Consider the following 24,040-nt stretch of genomic DNA (forward strand, 5'->3'; position numbering starts at 1 on the left):
GGGGAGGGGAATAAAATATGGAATAGTGGGTATAGAGTATAGAATAGAGATAACATGGGTGCGGAAGAAATTGATATAGAGTAGAGAATCTCGATGACTAGGATAGAATATTCTTTTTAGAGTATGAAAATAGAGGTTGACGAGTGCGGATAGGCTTAGCTCCAGAAGATGGAAGCCATAAACAAAAAGCTCTGGAAGCAACTGGACCCACACAACCCTAGAAAAATATCACAACCTTCCCTGGCTGGCACCCTGCTCTGTTTTTTTCTTCCGTATAAGTAGCCCACTCTGCTCCCGCTACTCGCCTCACACAAACACATCAACACACCGTTCAACACACACAAGCACAGCTCTCAGAGCAGCCAAGAACCTCCCGTTTCCTGCTCAAACCAAGCTTCAATCGATCGATACATCAGAAACGGCCACAGGCAACTGATCAAGGCATTAGCATTATCGGCAATGGGCGAGCTGATCCCCGGGTTGCCGGAGGAGGTGGCGAGGGAGTGCCTCGTCCGAGTGGGCTTCGACCAGCTGCCGGTGGTCCGCCGCATCTCGAGCCAGTGGAAGACCGAGGTGGAGTCGCCGGACTACCACCGGCAGCGCCGGGCGGAGGGGCTGGCGCGCCCGGTGCTCGCGCTGGTCCAGGCGCAGCCGGCAGCGCCTATGGCTGACGATGACGCTGGTCCGGCGGTGGACAAGCACTCGACGGCGGCGGGCTCGGGAGGCCCCGCGAACTCGTACCGGATGGTGTTGCTGGAGCCGGTGGAGGGACGGTGGGCGCCGCTGCCGCCCCTGCCGTGGCCAAGCGAGAGCCTCCCCCTCTTCTGCCAGGTGGCCGCCGTGGACGGCGCCGGCGGGCAGGGGAGGAAGCGGCTGGTGGTGGTCGGCGGCTGGCACCCGGAGACGTGGGCGCCGACGGACGCGGTGTTCGTCTACGACTTCCTGACAGGCGCGTGGCGGCGCGGCGCGCCCATGCCGGGCCCGCGCCGGTCCTTCTTCGCCTGCGCGGCCGTCGGCGGCGCCGTGTACGTGGCCGGCGGCCACGACGACGAGAAGAACGCCCTGCGGTCGGCGATCGCCTACGACCCGGACGCCGACGCGTGGGCGCAGCTCCCGGACATGGCGGAGGAGCGCGACGAGCCGCGCGGGCTCTGCATCGCCGCCGGGGGAGGCGGCAGGTTCCTCGTCGTCGGCGGGTACCCGACGCAGGCGCAGGGCCGGTTCGTTGGCTCCGCGGAGTGCTTCGACCCGGCGACGTCCACCTGGGCGCCCGTCGACCTGATGATCGAGGACGGCGTGTGCCCGAGGACCTGCTGCGCCGCGCCAGGGGCAGGGTCGTCTGAGCGCATGTACATGCTGAGTCGCGATGGGCACCTCGTGGCGCGCGACGGCGTCGCCGGAGCGGCGTCGGCGTGGCGACCGGTGGCGCAGGTGCCCGAGGACGCGCGCACCGCGGCGACCGTCTCCGCCATCCCGGACGGCCGCGTCGTGGTCATCGGGGCCGGGTGCCACGGCGGGGATCAGACCGTGTACGTGCTCCGCGAGGAGGCCGGGAAAGGCGCGTCCTGGACGCGCGCCGCCGCGCCGCCGGAGTTCTCCGGGCACGTGCAGGCCTCCTGCTTCCTTGAAATCTGAAGTGGAGGGTACATGTACGTACACACATAACAGAACTACGCTACGTACTTCTTCTGCCACTACTACTACTCACGGTTGTATGTATATAGCAAATCAAGCAGAGGAACGAAATGAAGGGAAAAAAATGTTTAAGAACAGTAGTAGGATATGTACTGTACTAGTATAATTAGTGAAGTATCAATGACAGCTTTGTTATGCCTTCGTTCGATCACGTTTTGTTCGGTCCGATTTGCAACTTGAGGGAAAAACGGTTAAGGCTAATGTTGATTTATCGTGAAAAAAATATTATTATTTTACTAAAAAGATACGGCGGATAAGTTGAAACGAACAGAGCCGGAGCCTACTTCTACCGGTGCGCTTGCAAATGTCGATCTGAAATGGCTATGCACCAGCGGCTGACCCCGAGTCTAGCTCAGTCGGAGCTACTAGTGGTATACTTATCAGTTTCTAGAAGCTTTTGCTGGACCTGTTTTTCCCGAGACAAAGTTTTTCTGTTTTGGGGACCTGATCGTTTGGAAGCTTCTGCGATTGTGGACGTTAGTTCGTCTTTTGTCCCTATCCATACCTCGCCAGGCCCTGTCGTCCTCTCGCTGAATTTACATCGTCGTTTCCCAGCGTTCATATCTTCCACCACTGGCGGCACGCGCGCTATGAGAAGTTGAGCAAAATCTTATCATCATTCTAGGGAAACTGCGCCAGCAAAACTAGCACATCTCCGCATCCAGATCGATCGAGGCCTTTGCACCACGAAAGAAAATTCTGAAGGAGTTGGGTCACGGTCACGGTCAGCTAACCGCATCGGTCTCCATTCTCCAACGATATATACACGCGGACCAAGTGGACTAGTGGTAGTGGAGACTCCTTGGCAGATTCATAATCATCCCTTCATGCACCATTAAAGTCTCCCGCGCCTATTCATTGTATCAACTGTAGCCCTGTCGCAGATTCACGGCAAAACCATAGAGCCCGAAGTGTGAAGTGAATCGCATTTCGTTAACGACCTCCGGAACACGTTTTTTTTTCTTCTTTCCATTCAGGAAAAGCAGGCCGGAGGAGCTGCGGAGGGCGGGCGCCGCACGCAGGCGTCCCTGTCACGTACGGCATGCAGCCTTGACACCGCCCACGCCCACGGTGGTGTCGTGTCACCACTTGCTGCGGCGGCTACGGCTCGGCCCAGCGGCGCGCAAAGCGGGCCGTCGCGCTCGTGCCCATGCCGCGGTTTCGACGATATTTCCCTGGGGCGCGCTGGGAGTCTCTCGGCAACCGCAGCGGTCTCGCCGAGTCCGTCAGCGTGTGGACTCTATTGATTACTACATGAGCTGCTGATTGATGAGCGAGACGGCTTTCAGGTCTGTTGGGAGATCAATAGATCGGGTCGACGTCGCTTTTTTATCCTTCGCCGGCGCCAGAATGGATTGGGTTGGGTTTAAAAATGTTGGGAGATCAACAGATCAGTCCAATAGTACCGTCCGCAACAGTCGTCTCGTGTAGTCGGAATCGAGAGAGGTGGAGTATTGATGATGAGTGTTAAGGGCGGGAGAGGCACCACCACCCTGTGTTGCACGGTGGACAGGGCCGGGAGGCACACAGTCGATGAGAGCCACAAATCGATCTTGGATGAAATGAAAAATCTAAGGAAAAACAACGATCAGTGATAAGTGAGAGAGAGATTCGAAAGAAAAACGTCGGAGGTTGTTTGTTGAAATTCAATATGTGAGAAATTCGAACTAAATTTGACCACATAGATAGTTTCAAATAAAAAAAGTTCTCAAAGTTTTATATCTTTCCGAGATCTATAACTTTGATTTTTGACGTTTATTCGTCTAAGGTCATTCGTAGAACTAAAAGATTTTGGATTTAAAAATGTGAACTTTATACGGAATTATAATGAGATTTAAATTATTTTAAATAAAATATTTATTAACTATAAAGTTGTAGATCTCTTGGAGTTATACTCCAACTTCGTTTGAAAAAAAATATAAATTTTACTATATTGCACCTATTCTGAGAGACGGTCGTAGACAACTCTAAATTCAGTGAGCTATAGAAATATATTTTTAGAAATGGCTAGCGACTGAATTTAGAGCCGACTCTAATAGCATCTCCAAGAGTTTTCTAAATATTTCTTCTAAAACCTCCATGTTTTTCAACTCTTAAAAAGTTATTGAGAGGAAAAAAGTCATCTCCAATAGTACTTAATATTTGACTTTAAAAAAAATAAAATTGGTCCCACCTGGATTTTTTTTGCGATTCTTTTTTTTTGCCCGCTAAAGTCATCAGTAGTTTCACGTACGCCGCCGCCGCCGTGGTGTTGTCTCGAACACGTACACGCTGCAGCCATGGAGTTGAACCAAGACGTACATCCACAGGCTGCTCTCGTTGTCCCAGGTGGCGGCACGAAGCCATGGCCCAGCACAGACGGTGGCACCAAACCCTAACCTCGGCGAGAAGAACAGAACGACAATGGATCCATGGATTACCTCCTCCGCACGACGACGGCGGCGATGACCTCTGCTTTGCGGGAACAGGAAGGTCCGCGCCAAAAACCGCGCGGGGAGCCGGATATATGCGACGGGAGTGTGCATAACTTTACACGGTAAGACGAGAGAAAGTGCTAGGAGTTGTTCGAGAGAAGTTTTTTCTCGTCTTCCTAAAAACAAAGATTAGGATGAGAATTAGAGAACTTTTGGAGATGCTCTAAAGATAAAAGCATTTTTAGAGTTGACTAACCGCCGCGTCTAAAAATGGATTTCAAGTCGTTTTAGAAATTATTTTTATAGACGGATTTGGATTGGCCGTCCGCCCGCCTTCGTAGCCTTTTTTTGCTTGCTTCTGGCCACATTCATGTGGACTTTGTTTAATGATTCAATAAATAATGAGCCCGTGCTCATAATTATGGGCCGGTCTTGAGTCTTCACTCGTGACTCTTGAGATCGTTGGCCGCCGTGCTATCAGGTTGCCGTCATACGATGCTCGCTGCTGGGCCGTCTGAACGGAAGGTCGTCATTGGGCCATCTGAACGGAAGGTCGCCAGTGGGCCGCAGCTGCCACACGTGTGTCTGTCACCAGGCCACGGTTGCCTTGCTCAGAAAAAAAAGGCCATGGTTGCCGCAAGGGCATCAACCGATGCTGCATTTCACCGGCACTTTTTTTTTACATATTTTTTATTGATTAATTGCAAATCAAGAAACTGTTATACAAAAATCATAAATATAGCATCCTGGCGGCTGTACAACGTCCAAGAGGGTTCTTGTCGCTGCTTGGGCCTACGTGACAGTCGGTCACCGAGCAGCCGATAGGCCTTATCGGTCCATGTGTATCCCACCCATAGGCCAATTACACTATTTTATGTTGTTGCTCTTCTTTTCCGGACACAACCATCACCCGATATGCTCATCTTTTTCGGACACAACCATCACCTGACATAAAACTAACTTTGGCATTTTTCAAGCAACACTAAAACTTTTGCTATCCTTTTTTCAGACATAGCCTGATCAACCATAAATTCAGTACTATTCAAGGAACGCTACAAACTTTTGATGGAATAAACCCTTAATTTGAGATGTAGTTAAAATAAAGTGGTGAATATTCCAACTCGATCTCCTCGTCTTCGTCCCCACATCATGGACCCCGTTCACTGGTCTGAAACTTGGCTGAAACTGGCTGAAAACACTGTTCCGGCAGAATTGTTGTGAGAGAAAAACACGGTTCCGACTGAAAAAAGAAGCCGAATATAAGGTAAGCCGAACATGGCAGTACTTCTTCAAGAAATGTACCCTGCACTTTTTATAGATGTTTATTGCAGTTCGATGGGATGCTGCATCAGTTTCTTAAATTTGTGCCTTCTGTGATCAGAAAATGTGCGAGTACTCATAACAGAGTTTATTACTGTACTATGCAGCCCGTACTAGTGAAGAGCTCCAATGATTGCTTTCCCCTTGAAGTTCACGGTTGGCATAGCATATCAAGCTGCAGAGGACAACGGGGACGTGCGTTTGATAGAAAGTCGCACTAGCCATTATCGTCTCCGATCCCCGGACCACACCTGCTTGGCTCCGTCAGAGTTCAGATCATTGTATGGCTTTAGCGTTCGTTGAAAGAAAGCAATCGAGCGTATCCTACTAGCAGTATATATAGGCACTAGTACGGAGTAGATAGGTTTATGCAAGAGCTCATTGTCAACATAATTCTAGCTGGACTTTGTGAAGTTGTCTCAGTGAAGTAACGACCGAAAGGTGCATATAAACTGCGGGAGGGCGCAGAGAATTCAATGTGATTACTATATCTGAACCAGCCCCATAATAGTGCTTACACATGCTTAGATTAATGAACTGGTAATCATATGGTTTCGTGGCACGGTCACAACCAAGCACACGATTGTATCACAGTGCGTGGGCTCATGGAGTCCTTGCAATGCGTGTTCATCTAGGCACCCCGTACCCAGCCCGTGTTGATGCGGTTCGTCTGCGACACCCACACCGAAGCCATGTTTGCATGACCCATATAGTCGTATCTGTCTCAAATTCATGTACGTTGGAATAGTTTAGGGTAGAACTTAGTTTAATTTTTATAGCACTTCGTTTCAAAGCATGTGGATTGAGGTAAAAAAGAGTGCATCTTATTGCGAGTGAAAAGTGGTCGGTGCAAAAATGACCGATGTGTATTGATGATTAAATATGTACATATATATATTACAAGCCAAAGGATAGTTGCCTGTTGGCCAAAAGGTGTCTCTACGGGACCTACAAGGTGCCTGTATAGGAACCATCATTAGCAGTTGTTAATGATGGAATTAACTAATTGATCACAAAATTATTAATCTTAACACTCCCCCTTGATCAATTGGTTCCCGTAGACGTTTATGTTTGTTCATCAGTCGTCATCTTAAAGTTTTGGAAAACCCTGTGGGAAAAAACCAAAGTATACCGATATACCAGGCAAAACTCCATAAAATCCAGTGGGAAAAATAAGGAGAAACACCATGATATATATAACTCCCAATGTTAATAGACCCTTTAGGTATTCCCAAAGACATAGTCTAAAACAGTTTGATCAGAGATTAATATGTCATAAATATTATCTTCGAAAAACCTCTGTGAGGAAAAATAGATAATATGACATTTACTATGCGTTAGCATTACCTCATTAAAAACTTTATGTGAGAAAACTCACATAACTTTATGTGAGAAAACTCACATAATGCGAGTGAAAAGTGGTCGGTGCAAAAATGACCGATGTGTATTGATGATGAAATATGCATAGATATATATTACAAGCCAAAGGACAGTTGTTGGCCAAAAGGTGTCTCTACGGGATCTAAAAGGTGGCTATATAGGAACCGTCATTAGAAGTTGCTAATGACAGAATTAACTAATTAATTAACTAATTGATCACAAAATTATTAATCTTAACACATCTAAAGCGAGTAAGCGATGGTATAAACATCGAAAAATCCTTCAATGTGTGCTACATAATATGATATTTTGACTATTGCCTAGTTCCAAAATAAATTAACTTAAATCATCTTCTCAGTCAAACTATTTTTAGTTTGATCAGCTTTATAATGAAAAATAAAAACATTTATGTCACTAACTGAGTAGATTATAAAAATATATTTCTTATATCTAGGGATACTAATTTAATGTCATAAATATTGATATTTTTTTAATAAATTATTTAAATTAAAATAGTATCACTTAGGACAAGTCTAAACTAGTGAAGAACATTTATCGTATACCTAAAACATGGAATATGGTATCTAGGTACAAAATTATATTAACTTAAAAAAAAAGGTCCAAAATTATATTAAATTAAAAGTGTAATGCACAATCAACTGAAACGTATTACACTTCATATATCATCACGTTTGGACGACAACATGGCCGCTCTCGTTTATTCACCGTAGGGTCAGGATCTTATGCTGAAATAGTTGAAGCGAAACGAACAGGGCCCCGTCTCTGCAGGATCTTATGCTGAAATAGTTGAAGCGAAACGAACAGGGCCCCGTCTCTGCCATTGACTTGAATCATCAATCCTCTGGAAGCACTAATTCTCTGTCTTTGGCACTTGGTAGCACTAATTCCATTAAGATCCCCTGCCACCACGGCACCACCTGGCCACCTCGCCTTCCGTCACCAAATAGAAGCTATCGCCCCTCTATGGCCTGCGCCCTTAGTATGACTGTTTTTCCCCTTCTCAAATATACAGGAGAGCTATCTATTTTTGCATTATAGGTAGAACGAGCTTGTACAGGCGGGTCATGCAATCCATGCACTTTGGTGGGAAGAGAAAATTACATGAAAAAACCCACAAGGAGAAGAAATATGCAGGAGAGCTATGTGTTTTTGCATTAAAGGTAGAACGAGTTTGTACAAGCAGGTCATGCAATCCACACACCTAGGTGGCAAGAGAAAATTACGTGAAAACAACAATAAGGAGAAGAAATAAAACTAATTTTACTCGTTGTTTCACCAACTAGACAAAATAACATATTTGCACCGGCTTCAACCAACCCTTCATGTTGGGCTTTCTTGCCTCCATGGGCTATTCTAACCTCGGATGGAACTGAACAAAATTGCTTTTGGACGCACGTCGGCAGCACGGGTCTAGGTTTCTAGTGTTGTCGCTGCCACTGCCACATCCAATGCCACCATCTATCATCCCCGGCCTGCCTCCCTTGCGCCCTTAGCAGCCATATTCCCACAAGGGAATGGAAACGTGGAACAGGAACGTGGGGTGTTATTTTGTAACATGGAAACATAAATGTTCCCAAATTAGGAGCGTGAAAGTTTTCGGAACAAGGAGCGTGGCCATGTTCCACGTTTTCGGTCGCTGAGCCCGCGCCACCACCTCCTCTTTCCCACTCACTGCAGCCGCCATCTCAACCTAGTGCGCCACCACCACCACCCGTTCCCGTTGTTTGCTGCCGCCACCATCCCTGCCACAACATACAACAGCCAATGCCATAAGCGCCCCCACATGTTGCAGTCATCTCTGTTCCCCTGCATCGCCATCATCCTGACCTCATGCACCACTGTTGTCATCCCGACCTCATGTGTCACCGCTAGCTCTCGCAACCATGTGTAGTGTTGCCTTGTGGATCACTGCCGCACAACGTGTCCCACCTCGCACCCATGGGTGGGCACCGCCTCACCTGACGGAGTCACCACCGCCGGTTCCTCCGCTCTCATGAACCCAACGCCATCCCTCTTGGGGCCTTTGTAGCCGTTGGGACTCCTACTCTGGACCGTGTCTGCAGAAATCGCCCCCGCATAAAGACGTCGCTGCATCTATGATCCTAATCGAGAAAGGAAGTGTCGTGGGTTTGTTGGCGGTCACTAACGACAACATTCGACTGCCAATTATTATCCAAAACAGGAGAAATAAACATACTTTTGACACATATGCATATACTATTGACCTAGTTCCACTTGTATTGGAGAAAGCATGTTTTGCAGGACATATACATGAATACAAGTGGAAAATGATCAAAATGCGCGCAATCCAGAAAGCGTAATGCAGATCCTATATCAAAGAACCAAGCAAAGGCCCACTCTAACGAAGAATCTGGGCCGAGCACCGACGTGGGAGGGGCCCAGGCCCATCCACCAGCCCACAGCGCAAAGGCAGTGCCAAGGAGGGCCGGCCCAGGTGCGGCCGCACTAGGGGTGCGGGCGCACCACCCTCAACTCCTCCTGTCCCCACCTTGCACAGGCGGTGCATTAATGACGCTTGGGGTCGGTTTAGGCTAGTTTCCTATTTTAACTCCCCCTAAACTGACCTCTAGCTAGTATAAATAAGGGGTAGGGCTCATTCTTCAACACACCAATATTTGGAGCTATCACCTCACCTCTCTCCACTTGTACTCTCTTAGCTTTAGTAGTAGTATTTGGAGCTAGCAAAGCTATCAAGAAGGGCTTGGCTCCTTGGAAGAAGAGTGACATCTTGGTATGAATAATACTATGAAGAGTTCTTCTAATGTCTTGCTCTCATATCATTTATGTAGTTGTGCTATAGAACTAGAGTATAGTTGTCTTGTTATAGTCATGATATATGAACTAGCATATAGTTTATGTGTCATGATCTTAACATGTTCAACTTCATGCTTAATCATTCATATGATTTGTATGAGTTGAAGTAGAGCTAGGGTTGGGGTGACGGTTCGTCGTTCCTTCGGGTTTGCCCATATTCTTACTTGTCGATCCGTAGGGTCAAAATCCTGGGGGATATGGGTAGTTTCCTTATACACGGGTGTGGTGCTCGGGTACACGGGACCTACGGATATGACGGTATCCCATGGTTGAGGGGTAGGTGGCAGGTGGTGACAACCCTGTTCGTCCCTTGTAATCCCCCACGTCTAGGTATTGTGTAGGAGTCTTAAAATCTCTCGCGCTTGCTAGCGGACTAGTGCTCGGAGATCTCCCCGTCCATCTCACACTTAGTTTTAACTCTAGTCGTATAACTTGTATGACCATTAACTGTTCTTTGCACGGCTATATTAGAACATGATGGCTCTATGTAGGAACATTCTTTTATTCTTTGTTTTCCTTTTATCCTCGAGGTTGGCCCAGATGTGTGTCCACTATCCATGATATACCGTTTTTACCCTTGTCATGTATTATGGTCCACTATGCAAGTATTTAATCATGTTTATGCTCATGCTAGACTCTTAATACCTTGCCCTCCTTTGGAAAAATATAAATAACGATACCTTGAATACTTTCGGGTGAAATGCTACACCAATAGATCCGTGAGCTTGCGGATATTCTCTGTAATCGTTAAGAACTATCGTAGTTGGTGTTTCTTAGTGGTGTTGCTAAGATTAACTCAATCTTAGTAATGGTGTTAAGAAATACCAACAGGCATTTCTAGCGCCATTGCCAGTGATGGACTTAAAACCTCCTTACTTGGTGATTGCGCTAAAAAATGCCAATAGGGTTTGATACCAAAGGTAGTGATTAGCTATTCAATTGGTGGGTCGATGTGAGGGACTCCAATGGTTAAGCACTCAAGACATAATTTATCCTAGTCTTGGTGTCTAAGCCCTAAGTCGAACATATAGTTCTTCATGTTAGAATGCTCAATCGAATTCTTACAATAGAGAAGAGAGAGAGGAGAGAGAGAGTTGGTGTTGGCATTTCTTAGCATCACTTCTTTACTAAGTTGTCATCCCTAGCAATGATGCCAAAAATACATTGTTGGTAATTATTGAGAACACTTGTAAATTTATATATACTTAGTAATCCGCAAGAGCACAGATAAATTACCAATGTAGCATTTCACTCGGGAGTATGCCAGGTATCATTATTTATATTTTATCCATAGGGAGGAGCGATGGGGTGGCTAGAGATATTGACAAATATGCATACTTATGACAAGATCATCAACTCTCAGGTTTTAACAGGGGTAAGCCAAATGATAAATAATGATAAGTGTAAAGCATTGATAGTAATCCAGAGATAAGAATAGATACTCATAAATATAGTATGGCTAGGCAGGAGATTAATTAAGAGAAAAGATTCTTAAGTCATTTGTTATTTACTAAGTCTTTTGTACATCCAAGTATATACACTTTCATCTATAGCATAACCAACTTTGTATCTATGCATAAGGAACATTACTAAGAAAGATCAAGAACATAGCTTGGCTCCCTTCGCAACCGGGTTCTACTTGTTCTACAAATGGGGAGTGGACTACAAAGGACTCAACAAGAGTGTCACACTCGCGATCTACCACATGACCCGGAGTGTAGAGTGCATCCGCAAGTAAATAATATTTAAGCACCATGCTTACATAATGTTGACCACTTAACTCACTCGAGTACTGAGCTAAGCACTTTAAGAACATATGCATAAATTCATCATCAGTCATATCTATATCAAGCATATAACTAGAGCAAACTAGGAACATAATAAATAGCTACATAGTATTGAAGTAGCACAAAGTCATAAAATAAAGAGGGATACAATGGCTTTAGTAGCCTCTAGATGGCAAATCCGAAATCCTGAGCAACAGCCCAACTCTACTTAAATCTTGCTAGCTAGCCTATACTAGAACTTTAAAGAATTAGAGCTCTATTCTCTTCTCTCTAAAAACCCTAATTTCTGATCTGACCTTGACTTATGATAGAATACTTCAGGGAGGAGGGTAGGGGCTGGTATATATAGGCCAGAGTAGCAATTCTGAGCCCTCGGATCAAACCGACTTGAATAAACAACATAGATGTAATCTAGAAGGCGGTGGAGGAACCAACATCGAAGTGGAGGCTGACTGGTGGGCCTAGGGGGCCGACCGGCCTGCAGGTGGGTAGGGCTGGCCCCACCTAGCATCCTCTCATGCCCTTCTTCGGTGGAGTATCTTCTGGTGTCCTCTGGAACCATCTAGAGTTGTTTACACCGCGGATAAGCGCGATTTAAATTGACAATTTGATCCACCTTTATGGTTTTCTGGATAAACCCTGCTGAAAACATAGATTCACCAAAACTCGTGAAAATTGTCAGTTTAAACCCCTAAGTCTATGTTGGTTATCATTTTCATGTATGATTTCAAGTTATATTGACAGTTTATAAAGGATGGTAACTAACGTCAACAAACTCCCCCAAGCTTAACCTTTGCTCGTCCCTAAGCAATACCAAACTTTTGCAATGGATTAGGAGTTGCTACAATGTTTTCACTCCTCAAAAGTACATATGTGTTCAAACAAGAATTCTCCTCTGGATTAGAACAAACTGATCTGACTTTCAAACTTACCCATATTACCTTCAACCATGGGGCTTGTAGCCTTCACTTGGGTCGAGCTATTGAAAGACAGAACGATTAAGTCAAGCACTATGTCTCAAGTTCTTTGTTCAACCATTATTCCGGAGTTTTTGCAAGTTTTCAAAATAAAACTCAATGATTACATTGTATGACACTCTCAAATCTCTCAAAATATGTGGTATTTGTGGATCCTCAAGGCAATACTGATGTTATGCCTTTTTCTTCCTATAACTAAGGCTTATGTGGAGTTCATAGGAGTGGTGATAACATGAAAGAGCATACTTGCAATACATATATTGTAAAGTCAAACAATGGATCCAAAGAGAGTTGAGTCATACAATCAAATCAAGATATGCATGTGTGTGGAACATATGGTGGATATATATATATATATATATATATATATATATATATATATATATATATATAGTGGCTAACCTAATTCTACTATGCTCCTTAAAAACATATCTCTCTTTTGAAACTTGAAAACCTTTGCAAGAAAAACATGGGCTATCTTATTCATCTCTTTCCTCTCTTTTATTTTTTTAGGCGGGTGTTTTAAATATCTCGGACACTTGTCTATTTTTTCTCAACTTCCTTTTCTCTCTTTTTTTATGAATAACTCTTGCATAGCCCATGCTTCTTTTCTGCAACAAACATTTGAGAGATAACAACAAGAATAGAGCATTTATTTGGTGGAGGGAGCCTACCAAGAATGTTTTTGCTGTTTACTCCTAGTGTAGAAGTAAAACATTTTTGGGTGGATCTAGATGAAAAGCATGTTTTTGCGCCTACCCCCAGTGTAGGAGTAGTGCATATGTGGGTGGTGTACGTTATCTTGATTTTAAGAGCATGACAAACCTCTCATAAGGATCAACAAAGCTTGACTAAACTCAATGCAAAACAAGTAGCTTTGGTGAGAATTCAAGCTTTGTCATACAGGAACTTTTCATGTTGCATTTTTATGTTTTTCAAAAAGAAATCTCTAGAATTTAGTATCACTTGGAACAAGATAAATAGCAACTCAGACCTTCTCATATCATATCCGTCAATTACCTAGAGTTAGATCAAGCATTTGCTACCCACGAGTTTCAAGTTCAGAGCAAATTCTCATGTTAAAACAGTCATATCCAAAACTCGAGAGAATTCAAGGCTGAAAACTAGGTACTTGAAAGGAATTACAACAGAGCAATTATTCATCATTTCCATTATGAGTCATCATCTTTCAAGTTCTTTTTATTTATTTAGCTCTTAAAAATAGAAATTTAAAGCAAACTTTATACACACTCTTTTTTATTTGGTTTTTATTTTTTGTAGATCACACCTCACTAATAAAAGATAAAGATAAATTTTTATTTTGTTTTTTTATATAAATATAAGACAAGCTCAAAAATAACTAAAGAAAAGGAAAAAGAAATAAAATGCTAGGAAAGAAAACTTACCTTAGATAACAAGGGATCCTCCTCCCCCAAGATGGGTGTTGCTGTAGTCGATCAGAATGGCGGGTCGAAGTTGAATTTCTAGAACAGGTAGTTCCAGTTCTCACTCTCCTGCTGCTGATGCTGCTGGATGTTGGTGAGACGATCTACTTCTTCTGCTTGCCACTGGGAATGATGGTGAAGTGTGTTCTAAATGTCTTGCTGCGTCTCTTCTATGGTTGTCTACCTGGTGTCGAGGTGGAAATGCTCCATCTGCTGGCCATGGTAGCCCATTGGCTGATCATGATAGCCATAGGTAGAGAAGGACATACGTCCTCCCTAGTGGCCGCTTGAAACTTCTTTATAGGGCTATTGCTCATAGTTGTCAAAGTTGTCATACTGTCATTGCTCACTTGAGCCATGCTGCCAGGAGCTCTTAGAGTACTGAGGAGTGGGTTGCTCACAGCTAGCCTGCTCGGGTTGGTACATACAGGAAGATCCTGGCTGATCCAAGCCTGCATAGCTAGTGAAAGCCGATCCCTTCAAAATTGGATCATCGTTGCGGTACCTGGGTTGCAGGTTGTGAGTTATTCTCGCAGAAGCACTTCTACGAGGCCCTACTTCCTTAACCTATAGATCAAATACAAAAGAATTCACCGCATACAAACTGAGGTTTAGATCTAGCAATGGAATCTCAGTTGTATATCCTAGATACATCATGACAAGTTGACCATTATTGTTCTTTTTTAGCATGTGAGCCTTGAGAAAGTATTCATAATCAATGTACCAACAATCAATATCCTCAATGTAAGAGAGTGAAGCATTTTTCAATAGACCTAAATTTTGGGCAATGTGAGTGACCAAAGAGGTACACCCGACACCTCCCTTGAGCTAAAAAACTTCCTTCCATTGATTCATCATGAACTTAACAGGTGAAACTTTCCTTCTCTTAACCATGGCATAAAGTAACTTAAGTTCATCCATCCTTATGGTGCAAAAGTCATTTATAGAAAATAAAGAAAATCCTAGCCGCTTATGTATGAAGCGCAGGGTAGGATGATGGATATCACTAGTGTGAGGACGGTGACAATTGGGTTTTTTTTGGATATTTCTCTCTAGAATTTCACTCTATCATAATCTTGTAGAGCAGAGTCTACATCAACTACGTACTATGCATTAAATCCTAGAAGCTCACTAAACTACTTCCAGGGGATAGAAAAAACTTTTCCAAACAGTCTAAATGTAACTTCAGTATCAGTGGTTTGCAAGGTGCATATAAATTCTAGTGTTAAGAGTTTAGATCCTGACTCATCAATTTGCTAAACATTTTCCCATCCAATAGTTCTAAATATGATTTCAAATTTGAGGTCCATACCTGTTGTGTGCAGAAGGGCTGGGTCATAGGCAGGGGTAAGAATGAACCTTCGGGTCTTCAGTTGCTTGAAGGCATCTTTCTCCATCTTGTTCCAGAACTTTAGGTGCTTCTCTTCTAGGAGAATGTTCTTTTCGGCTGAGGATGACTGCAGTGGCGCTTCGATAGCCGAAGATGGAATGTCGATCTGCATGTCAGTACTCTCCCAGGAAGAAGTTTCTCGTCGAATGGAACAATGCCATGCGCTTGAGCTTGCTCATCTTCCTACAAAATAAACAGACAACATAACTCGTAGAATAGATTAGGAAAATAAAAAGTCAGCGGTTAGCCGTCTAGAAGTCAGTCGTCCAAGGGTTAGTCATTCAAGGGTTAGTCATTCTTGATTGCCTAATAGATTTTCTAATCAAGATTTTGGCATAACTTTCACCCTAATCTTTTTTATTTCCCTCTTAAATTTAACAACACTTCCACTCTTAACCTCTCTCACTTTTCTTCAAATTTTTTATAACACTTTCAGTCTCACTCTCTCTCAACTTTCCCAACCCCAACAATGCTTCTATTAAGTGGATTTCCAAACTACGAACTTGGGGATTTGAAATTTCAAACTTGGATGCTGGATTGTGAGTGTGTGTGAAGCCGAGAGCAAACAAGAGGAGTGCCATTTATAGGCGGCACAGCAGCAGGCCGGCCGACCAAATGGTGGGGTCGACCAGTCCCCCATGGTGGCCAACTAGCCTCCCCTTCGTATAGATATTTGTTTGCTTCACACTTAAGCAAGAATGGATGGCCGTCAGTGGAAATTCGGTGGAGAAATGACCTGAGTGGAGATGGAGGAGGAAATGGAGGTGATGGGTGGTGGTTGAGTGGGCCCTCCATGTTTTCTATCGGTCCCAGTTGTATGTATTTCTACCGTATACACACATATATATGAGCAATGCAAAAATATTTTATGATACTATAAAATATAGGAAGATTAATGGATGGTATTTTTAAATTTTTACGTCTCCACGGTAAATATTTATTACGGGTTTTTATGCTTCGTAAAAATTATTTACATGGGGCATCAATTTTATAATGTCATGATAAGAATTTTTATTTTATTTTTTCCAAATGCAATGCAAATGCAGAAAAATAAATATGCTAAGGTAAAAATAAATTTATGCAAAGTAAAAAGTAAATATAAATAGCTACCGATTTTACCTCCCGGTGAGGGTTCAAAATTTTAAGTCTACCGAACCAGACTTCTCCGGTTGTATTTATTCTTTGGGTGCATCAGTCGGTCTCAAAGATGGAGACCTTGATGGTTGTTCTTACTTCTCACGCCACTCTAAATTAGAGCATTGTTCCGGTCTTGGCTTGAATGCGAATCGCTCTTCCTTGCCACTGATATGAAATTTAATTTCTCCGGCTCCGATAGCAAGTGTGCATTTATAGTGCTTAGTAAGGGTCTCCCAAGGATGAGAGGTGCCTTCATGTCTTCCTACATGTCAAGTACTACAAAATTCACTGGAACAAAGAAATTTCTTATTTTTACCAGAATATTCTCGGCGATTCCTGCACGGTAGCGAACCGATTGGTCGGCTAGTTGCAGGCACATCGATGTTGGCGTGAGTGTTAAATAGTTCAGCTTGTCGAAAACCTTCTTGGGCATGACACTAACACTTGCTCCAAGATCACAAGGTGCATTCTCAAAATTTTTGTTTTCGATTGAACAATCAATAGTGGGACATCCTGGATGCATCTTCTTCATCGGTGATGTGTTTAGGATGGCTACACTACACTCCTCCGTTAACTTGATTACCTCGGTGGTGGGTAGTGGTCTTTTATTGTTTAGGATGCCTCTGAGGTACTTCGCATAAGTGGGTACCTATATGGCATCTAGCAGAGGAATATTGATATATAATTTTTGAATTACCTTTACGAACTTACCAAACTACTCATCCATTTTAGCTTTTCGATTCTTGCGTGGAAACAGTAGGAGGTTGGTGTAATGAAAATCTTGCATCATTTCTTGTGCTTGTGGCTCAACTTCTTCAACTTCATCATCCTTATTCTCCTCTTGTACTACTGCCGGTGTCTTACCTGTCCTTGTCGGATATAAGGATCTCGAGTAGACTTGCCACCTCTTGTGATTATGGTGTTGACTTTCTCAAGGTTAGTGTCAAAAGGCAAAGCAACAGCCAACTGAGCTAACTTTGATTCTATCTTTTTATTATAGCTAAGTTGGTCTTTATGTGTTTATGTTTTCTAGGACCTTATCATTAAAAGCAAGTTTCTTAGAAATATTCTCGTTAATCTTAGCTTGTTCTAAGGTCAAGTCTCTTAAGGATGATTGCTTAGGATTAAAGAAATAATTACCTGGGTACTTACCTTGGTAATTTGACCATTGTTGTTGTTAATTCCATCCTTGTCTCTATTGTTGTGTAGCAGAGTTGATGGCAATGTTTGCATCCTCTTGATATTGGGGAAATCAACCCCCAAATATTCTCTAGATGCGTTTTGGAAATTAAAAACATCTTGAATGGCCTAACGATCTTTCTTGTAACTGGCTCGTTGTTCAAGCCAATTTAACATTACATCCATCTTGGTTGACAGTGCACACACCTCTTCTGGTACTTCTTCGCTCTTATTGCATGCTTGAATATTGCATTGAGACCAACCTCGATTAGAGGCTATCTTCTCCATAAGAGTTTTAGCTTTTCCAAGGGTGAGTGACATGAATGCTCCTCCAGCAGTTGCGTTGAGTTGTTCATGAGATTTCTGAGTTAATCCATGGTAAAAGCTTTGTATGACAAACCAATCTTCCATCCCATGATGAGGTCAATCTAAAATGTATTCTTGGAAACATTCTCATGCTTCTGGAATGGTCTCTCCTTTCTACTGTTGGAAGTTGGAAATCTTTCCTCTTATGGTATTGGTCTTGCCTATAGGGAAAAACTTTGCTAGAAATGCCTTTGAACATTTTGCCCATGTATTGATGTCTTCTTTGTTGGTGTAGAACCATAGCTTTGCCCTTCTCACTAATGAGAATGGAAAGAGGTGGAGTAGTATGATGTCTTGAGCAACATCCTTGATGGTGATTGTGCTTCTAATCTTGAGGAAACTCTGAAGATGAACACTAGCATCTTTATGTGCCTTTCCGCTGAATGGAGTAACTTGAACCATGTTGATGAGGCTTGACTTGAGCTCAAACTCATGGTTATTGGTTTTGAGTGTTGGTCTAGTGAGGATGTTCTCGGTGCTTGGAGCAGAAAATTCGCGTAGAGTCTTTTCAGCCATAGCTTCAGACTGGTGTTGAGCTTCCTCTTGATTGGTTTGATTGTGATTGATGAAATTTGTTGATGAATCAGAACTAATCCTGTAATACCCTATATAAGATACGAACAAAGACAAACAAGGGTAAGCCTACTAAAGCAGTGGTATAAAGTTATGATCTTGTCAATAAGTATTTATTTGATCAATTTTCTTAGCCTTGTGCCCCTCCCCAGCAACAGCGCCAGAAATGTTTGTTGACATTTCTTAGCATCACTTCTTTACTAAGTTGTCATCCCTAGCAATGATGCCAGAAATGCGTTGTTGGTAATTATTGAGAACACTTGTAAATTTATATATACTTAGTAATCCGCAAGCGTACAGATAAATTACTATTGTATCATTTCACCCAGGAGTATGCTAGGTATCATTATTTATATTTTATCCATAGGGAGGAGCGATGGGGTGGATAGAGATATTGACAAATATGCATACTTATGACAAGATCATAAAATCTCATGCTTTAACAGGGGTAAGTCAAATGATAAATAAATGATAAGTGTAAGACATTGATACAATCCAGAGATAGGAATAGATACTCATAAATGTAGTTTGGCTAGGCAGGAGATTAATTAAGAGAAAAGATTTCTAAGTCATTCCTTATTTACTAAGTCTTTTGTACACCTAAGTATATACACTTTCATCTATAGCATAAGCAACTTTGTATCTATGCATAAGGAACATTACTAAGGAAGATCAAGAACAGAGCTTGACTCCCTTCGCAACCGGGTTCTACTTGTTCTACAAACGGGGAGTGGACTACAAAGGACTCAACGAGCGTGTCACACTCGCGATCTACCACATGACCTAGAGTGTAGAGTGCATCCATAGGTAAACAATATTTAAGCACCATGCTTACATAATGTTGACCACTTTACTCACTCGAGTACTGAGCTAAGCGCTTTGCGAACATATGCATAAATTCATCATCAATCATAACTATATCAAGCATATAACTAGAGCAAACTATAAACATAATAAATAGCAATATAGTACCAAAGTAGCACAAAGTCATAAAATAAAGAGGGATATAATGGCTTTACCAGCCTCTAGACGGTGAATCCGAAATCCTAAGCAATAGCCCAACTCTACTTAAATCTTGCTAGCTAGCCTATACTAGAACTTTAAAGAATTAGAGCTCTATTCTCTTCTCTCTGGAAACCCTAATTTTTGATTTGATCTTGACTTATGATAGAATACTTCATGGAGGAGGGCAGGTGCTAGTATATATAGGCTGGAGCATCAATTCTGAGCCCTCGGATCAAACCGACTTGAATAAACGACATAGATGCAATCTAGGAGGCAGTGGAGGAACCGACATCGAAGCAGAGTCTGACTGGTGGGCCTAGGGGGCCGACCGGCTCCACCTGGCATCCTCTCGTGCCCCGCTTCAGTGGAGTGTCTTCTGGTGTCCTTTGGAACCTTCTAGAGTTGTTTACGTCGTGAATAATAGCGATTTAATTTGACGATTTGATCCACCTTGACGGTTTTCTGGATAAACCCAGCTAAAACACAAATTCACCAAAACTCATGGAAATTATCAGTTTAAACCCCTATATCTATGTTGGTGATCATTTTCATGCATGATTTGAAGTTATATTGATGGTTTATAAAGGATGGTTACTACCGTCAACAGTTGGTAAGAAAGTGCTAAGCTAGTGATCTATGCTTTCTTAGGTTGATCTGGGGCCCGATCCCCTTTACAAGAGCCCCTGCCTTGCCTTATATTTTGGAGGGTGAGGAGAGTATAGGAAGATCTAGTTCTAGAAGCTCCCTTGGCGGCCAAGGGAGTTGTAGGGATTCATGTACTAATCCTCGAGCCGTTGGCTGCACTGTGCACTGTCCCTCATCCTTGGTTGTGAACGGAGGTGTTGAACCATCTCTGACCTCCTCTGCTGCAGCTTGGAGCTGACTGTTAGGAGCAGGAGTTGTCATTATACCTCGCTTGGGATTTTCTGTTAGAAACGATAGGCAATATAAACAACGAAGAATAGTAGATCAAACATAGGGGACACAAGATTTTAACATGGAAAACCCTTCCAAGGAAGAAGGGAAAAAACCACGGGCGCCAGCTAGCAAATCTTCACTATATCGAGTGAGGTTACAAACGTTGGGGATTTACAACTTTTCTTATCATAAGACGATGGCTTACAGGAGGTATATATAGAGATGGAAAACCCTAATAGGTGACGATCCATACCGCGGGGGGGGGGGGGGCTAACTTTAGCCTCCGCTTCGCTTTGGCCCAAGCCTCCCTGCGACGGGCCTCACTTCACTCTGGCAGAAGTTAGCCTTTATCTTGTACATAACAGAATTTGGATCACAACTCAAGAGACTCCACCTTGAGATAAATTCCTTCTTATAGCATAAAACGAAGCTTCACCTTGAAACAACAAAGAAATACTTCCGATGCCAAATAGCCTCTTGGGCTAAACAGTTATACAAACTAAGCTTGAGCAAAGCTCAAACTTAGCAACAAGAACTGGCTTTGTCAACATATCAGCAGGATTATCATACGTGCTTATATTGCATACCTTCAGCTTACCTTGCGCGACAACATCGCGAACATAATGGTATTTGACATCAATGTGCTTCGTTCTCTTATGGAACATCTGATCTTTGGTGAGACATATAGCACTTTGACTGTCACAAAACAAATTAATGCAAGAATCATCTCCACAAAGCTCAGCAAACAAACCTTTCAACCAAACCGATTCTTTACACGTTTTAGCAATAGCCATGTATTCTACTTCAGTGGTAGACAGGACAACAATGAGCTGCAATGTTGCCCTCCAACTCATAGCACAACCACCAATAGTGAACACAAAACATGTGAGAGATATCCTCTTATGCAATTCGGTAGCAAAATCTAAATCCACGTAGTCAGTGAGTCCCTTACCAGTCTTACGAAACTTCAAACAAGCAATTGTTGTGCCACGAAGGTACCTGAAAATCCACTGAACAACCTTCCAATGTTCTTTACCAGGATTAGCCATGTATCTACTAACTGAACTCAAAGCATATGATAAATTAGGACGAGAGAAAACCATGGCATACATCAAAGAACCAACAGCACTAGAATATGGAACTCTTGACATGTACTCAAAATCCTCATCCGTACTAGCACATTATGAAGCTGATAATTTAAAATGAGGAGCAATAGGAGTACTAACAGACTTTGCATCATGCATGTTGAAACAATGAAGAACTTTCTTAATGTAACTTTGCTGACTAAGAAATAACAAACTAGAATTTCTATCCCTTGTAATCTCCATACCTAGAATTTTCTTTGCAGCACCAAGATCCTTCATCTCAAACTCACTACTCAATAGTTTCTTCAACATAGTGATTTCTTTCTTGCTCTTGGTAGCAATCAACATATCATCAACATATAACAGCAAATATATAGGTGATCCATCAACAAATTTAATGTACACACAGCTATCAAATTCAAACCTGTTAAAACCATGTGACATCATAAAACAATCAAACCTTTTATACCATTGATGAGGAGACTATTTCAAACCATATAAGGATCTCTTTAATTTGTAAACATGATCCTCCTTACCAGGTACTATGAACCCTTCTGGCTAGTCCATGTATATCTCCTCCTCGAGCTCTCCATGTAGAAACACAGTCTTTACATCTAACTGCTCAAGCTCAAGATCTCGCATAGCAACAATACTGAAAAATGTATGAATTGAACTATGCTTTACAACTGGAGAGAACACATCATCATCCCATGTGCCATTTTTCTTGAGTGATTGCATCTCCCCTTGCATAGCGGAAATCCACTTCTCATGGTCACCAGAAACAATAGCTTTAGTGTATGTAGCCGGCTCATGAATGTTCTCCACCTGTTCAGCACAACTAAAGGCATAATGAACCATATCATATTCCTCAATTAAATGTGGACGAGGTCCACAATTCCTCTTTGTTCTACGATCCGCAATACACTGATTTTGAGGCTGCAAAACAGGAGGTGAGTGCTGAACAATATCATGAACATAGTTATCAACAATTTTAGTTTCCTGATCATCTATGTGCTCCACCTGCACGCTAACATGTTGTTGCTCCTCATTAGAACCAACTGGAGAAACATCTATGGACAAGCTGTCATTATACATAATAGTTTCATTGAAAACAATGCTCCTGCTCATGAAAGTCTTTTTAGTTTTAGGATTCTATAACTTATATCCTTTAACTCCAGAACCATAACCAAGAAACAGACACTTAATGGCTCTAGGTTCTAGCTTTCCATTATCAACATGAGCATAAGCAGTGCAACCAAAAACTCTTAACTGTGAATAATCAGTAGGCATACCAGACCATACCTCAATGGGAGTTTTCTTATTAAGTGGGATAGAAGGTGACCGGTTGATCAAGTAACAGGCGTTGTTAGCAGCCTCAGCCTAAAAACGCCTGTTCATACGAGCATTGGACAACATGCAACAAGCCCTCAAGATGATGGTTCGGTTCATGCGCTCCGCCACACCATTTTGCTGAGGAGTGTACGGGATGGTGTGGTGCCTGACAATGCCTTCTTCCCTACAGTAATCATTAAATGCATCCGAACAGAATTCATCGCCATTGTCAATACGAAGCAATTTTACCTTCTTTTTAGTTTGCCTTTCTATCATAACTTTCTACTCTTTAAAAGCAGCAAAAGTATCATCTTTATTTTTTTAGAAAATAAGGCCACACTTTTCTAGAGTAATCATCAATAATGGTGAGCATGTAATGAGCACCACCATAAGAGGGCTTACGAGATGGCCCCCACAATTCAACATGTACATAATCAAGTGTACCTTTGGTGATATGAACAGATGCATTGAATTTTATCCTCTTGTGCTTACAAAAAACACAGTGCTCACAGAACTTCATCTTACCCATAGTGTAGCCATCCCCAAGTCTCTCTTGATCAATTCTGCCATACCAAGTTCACTCATGCCCAAGACGCATATGCTAGAGATTAGTTTTACTTGGTTCATCATTAGAAACAGTAGCAGTAGTGGCGGAACCATGTAAAGTACTTCCTCTAAGAACATAAAACTTTGCAGAATTCATATCACCTATCATATGAATGATAGAGCCTTTTGATACCTTACACACTCCACCTGAACCGGAGTGTCTGTACCCCTCAGCATCAAGTGTGCTTAGGGAGATGAGATTTCTAGCCATCCCTGGTATGTGTCTCACATCTTTTAGTGTGCGTATCATGCCATCATGCATCTTGATCTGAACAGAGCCAATGCCCACGATCTCACGTGGGTTGTTATATCCCATACACATGACATCTCCACTCTACATTGACTCGTAAGAACTGAACCAATCTCTGTTAGAGCATATATGAAACAAGCATGTAGAAAAAAGTATCCATTCATCACGACTAGCAACACAACCAGCAAAAACAACAAGAACATCTTCTGAATCAGAATTATCAACAACAGAGACAACAGAGGCCTTACCATCACCATCGGATTTGTTTTTCGGTTTATACGTATCATTTCTTTTCTCCTTATTCTGCAGCTTCCAACAATCCTCA

At 42.7% G+C, this 24,040-nt stretch overlaps 1 protein-coding gene and 1 non-coding gene across 2 annotated transcripts; both read left to right on the forward strand.

The window, feature by feature from the left end:
• The first annotated feature begins 291 nt into the window (after positions 1–291).
• Positions 292–1,837, forward strand: LOC136528141 (F-box/kelch-repeat protein At1g80440-like). Its single transcript, XM_066521054.1, has one exon. The coding sequence runs from the start codon at positions 460–462 to the stop codon at positions 1,633–1,635; it is 1,176 nt and encodes a 391-aa protein (XP_066377151.1). The 5' UTR covers positions 292–459; the 3' UTR covers positions 1,636–1,837.
• A 16,152-nt stretch (positions 1,838–17,989) lies between these two features.
• On the forward strand, positions 17,990–18,096 carry LOC136530191 (small nucleolar RNA R71). The gene has a single exon (XR_010777678.1). It is a non-coding gene; the product is annotated as a small nucleolar RNA R71 (small nucleolar RNA).
• The last annotated feature ends 5,944 nt before the right edge of the window (positions 18,097–24,040 follow it).

This window comes from Miscanthus floridulus, chromosome 19, assembly GCF_019320115.1.
Source record: "Miscanthus floridulus cultivar M001 chromosome 19, ASM1932011v1, whole genome shotgun sequence".
Lineage (NCBI taxonomy): Eukaryota > Viridiplantae > Streptophyta > Magnoliopsida > Poales > Poaceae > Miscanthus > Miscanthus floridulus.